The sequence below is a fragment of the Octopus bimaculoides genome, chromosome 4, assembly GCF_001194135.2.
Source record: "Octopus bimaculoides isolate UCB-OBI-ISO-001 chromosome 4, ASM119413v2, whole genome shotgun sequence".
NCBI lineage: Eukaryota > Metazoa > Mollusca > Cephalopoda > Octopoda > Octopodidae > Octopus > Octopus bimaculoides.
Genome location: NC_068984.1, coordinates 94993646 through 94996512, shown reverse-complemented (window position 1 = coordinate 94996512; position 2867 = coordinate 94993646). Strand labels below are relative to the sequence as shown.

The following is a 2867-nucleotide window of genomic DNA, read 5'->3' as shown; positions in this document are numbered from 1 at the left end:
TGTGTGTGTGTGTGTGTGTGTGTGTGTGTGTGTGTGTGTGTGTGTGTGTGTGTGTGTGTGTGTCTGTGTGAATCCCTAACCCGGGCAACGCCGGGTATTTCTGCTAGTTTAAAATATATCTGAAAATATTACATTGCATTTGCATGATATGGTGTTTGATATATGATACCTAAAAAAATTAAAATGATGGAATGCGATACTTTTTATCCGAAGTCTGTTCTTTGGGAGTTAGCTTAATAGAAACTATGTTCACTGAATAAAAGCTATGTTATAATCAACTTTTCTTCCTCAAAATGTGACACTTCTATATCGATACCAGTATGTCATACAATGAGCACATACAGTAGTCTTGGTCAATATAGTTGTTTCCGCGTTATGCAATGTGTCAATGACAAGTGAATGGGGTGGAACTCAACCTGTTCAAAAGCAAAGTTTATTCACAGCCGTGGGTTACGTACAATGTAAATGCCTTGTATAAGATTTCTGTTAAGAAGTAAGTTGAGTTTTATAATAATGTCTGTAGGAAGTTATGTTGGCATTGGATGGTTGCCACACAATTCCTTACATAAACGTGGAAGGAAAAGAAGGAAAATAGCGGAACAAGAATAACAACCTTTATTTTTCGGCTGTACACGCGTTACATCTTGGAACAATCAGTAGCTAGGTCGCCTTGGTATGGAAGCAGCAGAATCGGTTTAATCACAATTGTGAAGGAATTCTTCACGGGTTAGCCAACGTCGCGTGGCGCCTTCGGAATTCCAGCTACACGGAGCTGGTCAAGTTGCGTGCTGCTCGGTCGGCAGCAAAGACGGAAAGAAAGGCGATCAAGCCTAGCGGCTGCTGATGGCTGCGCATGCGTGAATAAAGATCCCATAATGGCGACTGGAACCAGGCGTCACTACAAGGCTTCCCCTCGAGTGCGGAAGCACGAAAATAGGAAGATTGTAGTGGCACCAGAAACAAGATGGCTATCGATCACCCACAAGATGTGGAACAAAATATGTCAACTAAAAAAAAATTATTACAGTATAAATAAGCATGTACAAAAAAAATATTTTTTTTACAAAATGTTTAATAACAAAAACATTGAAACTGTCCAGTACACAAAGGAACACCTGTCTGTCACAAGAAATACAATAGAGAATGTCAAATGTAAATAGTCTTTGCAAGTTTCTTGGGCCAGTGAACAGTTCTGCCTTATCTGGTAACATAAGGTTTGCTCGAGGCACTTTTCGACGACGAAGGTGGCGTTGTAGGCGTTGGTAGTAGCAAGGGTGCCTGTGTAGGTGAATGTGTTGTCATTGGCGTATGTGTAGGTGGTGTTGTCAAAGGTGCATAGGTGGGTGTGGAAGCGGTGTCATCGAAAGATGTAGACACCTCAAAATATGCTTTTTTTAGTCGGTCCACAGAAACAGTCTCCGTACCGCCATTCATCTCGATGGTAAAAACTTTGGGTGTGCGAGAAAGCACACGAAAAGGTCCTTTATAAGAAGAAACAAGAGATCCCTTGACAAAGTCGTCTCGAACAAAAACATGCAACCAAGTGTCCATATCTGGTGGGACATGAGATGGTGGAGATTGTTCCCGGGAAACCATGGGCGGAAGATTTGAAAAATAAGTGCGAAGTCTGGCGACATAAGACGCCGGATCACGGAGCTGTGAAGTGTCTGGCACCAACATCGTACCAGGCAATGCCAGTGTGGTACCATACAGTAGCTGTGCAGAAGAAAAACCCAGGTCTGCTTTGACAGCAGTACGACAACCAAGAAGCACAATTGGCAGAAATTCAGTCCAAGACTGTGGATCTTAAGAGGCACGTAGAGCGACCTTGTGCTGTCTGTGGAACCGTTCAACTAATCCGTCAGAAGCTGGAAGATAACTGGTCGTGCGAATGTGATGCATACCTAGAATACGTGACAATTCACGAAATAAAGAAGCTTCAAACTATCGTCCACGATCAGTAGTTAATCTGGACGGAACTCCGAAATGGGAAATCCAGTTAGAAGCAAAAGCTCGAGTAACAGATTCGGCAGAAATATCTGCTATTGGAATGGCTTCTGGCCAACAGGAGAAGCGATCGACACAGGTTAAAACATAAGAGAACCTGCGACTCACAGGCCATGGTCCAACCAGATCAATGTGGACATGGCGAAAACGGGCCTCTGTAGTAGGAAAGTGTCCAAGCGGGGCACGGATGTGCCGTTGAATCTTGAACCGTTGGCACTTGGAGCAAGTGCGGCCAGAAAAAACGAGCAGTGATAAGCTTAAGGGTAGCAGCGATTCCAGGATGTGATAAGGAGTGCAGTGCCTCAAACACCGAGCGTTGGTGATTCTCAGGCACGAGTGATCTGGGAGAACCAGTGGAAGTATCACAAAGAATTGTGTCTTCAGCTGGCGGAAGCGGAAGATAGGCAAACTGGCAATAGGAGAACTGAGGCGAAGTTAAGTCTAACGTCGCCAAAGGTGGTTGCTCCTACAAAATGGCAGTTAAATCAATTGCAGCAGGAAACGAGAACAGACTGGAAGACGAGAAAGAGCGTCAGCAGGAACGTTCTCTTTCCCAGGTATATGACGAATGTCACTGGTAAATTGTGAAATAAAATCCAAGTGACGGAAAGCACGAGGCGAGAGTTTGTGCGTCTTAGACGATAGGGCAAACGTAAGAGGCTTGTGATCAGTATAGATCACAAAATCTCGACCTTCGAGTTGATGTTGAAAATGACGAACTGACAGGTAGATCGCCAAGAGCTCGCGATCAAAGGTGCTATATAGCCGCTCGGCTGGTTGTAATTGGCGAGAAAAGAAAGCCAGAGGTTGAATTCGGTCGTCCACTGTGTGTTGCAGCACAGCGCCAATCGCAGTGTCCG

At 44.5% G+C, this 2867-nt stretch overlaps 1 protein-coding gene across 1 annotated transcript; it reads right to left on the bottom strand.

The window, feature by feature from the left end:
• Positions 1-1197: 1197 nt before the first annotated feature.
• LOC106874477 (uncharacterized) lies at positions 1198-1680 on the bottom strand. The gene has a single exon (XM_014922219.1). It carries the CDS (start codon positions 1678-1680, stop codon positions 1198-1200), a length of 483 nt encoding a protein of 160 aa, XP_014777705.1.
• Positions 1681-2867: the final 1187 nt, after the last annotated feature.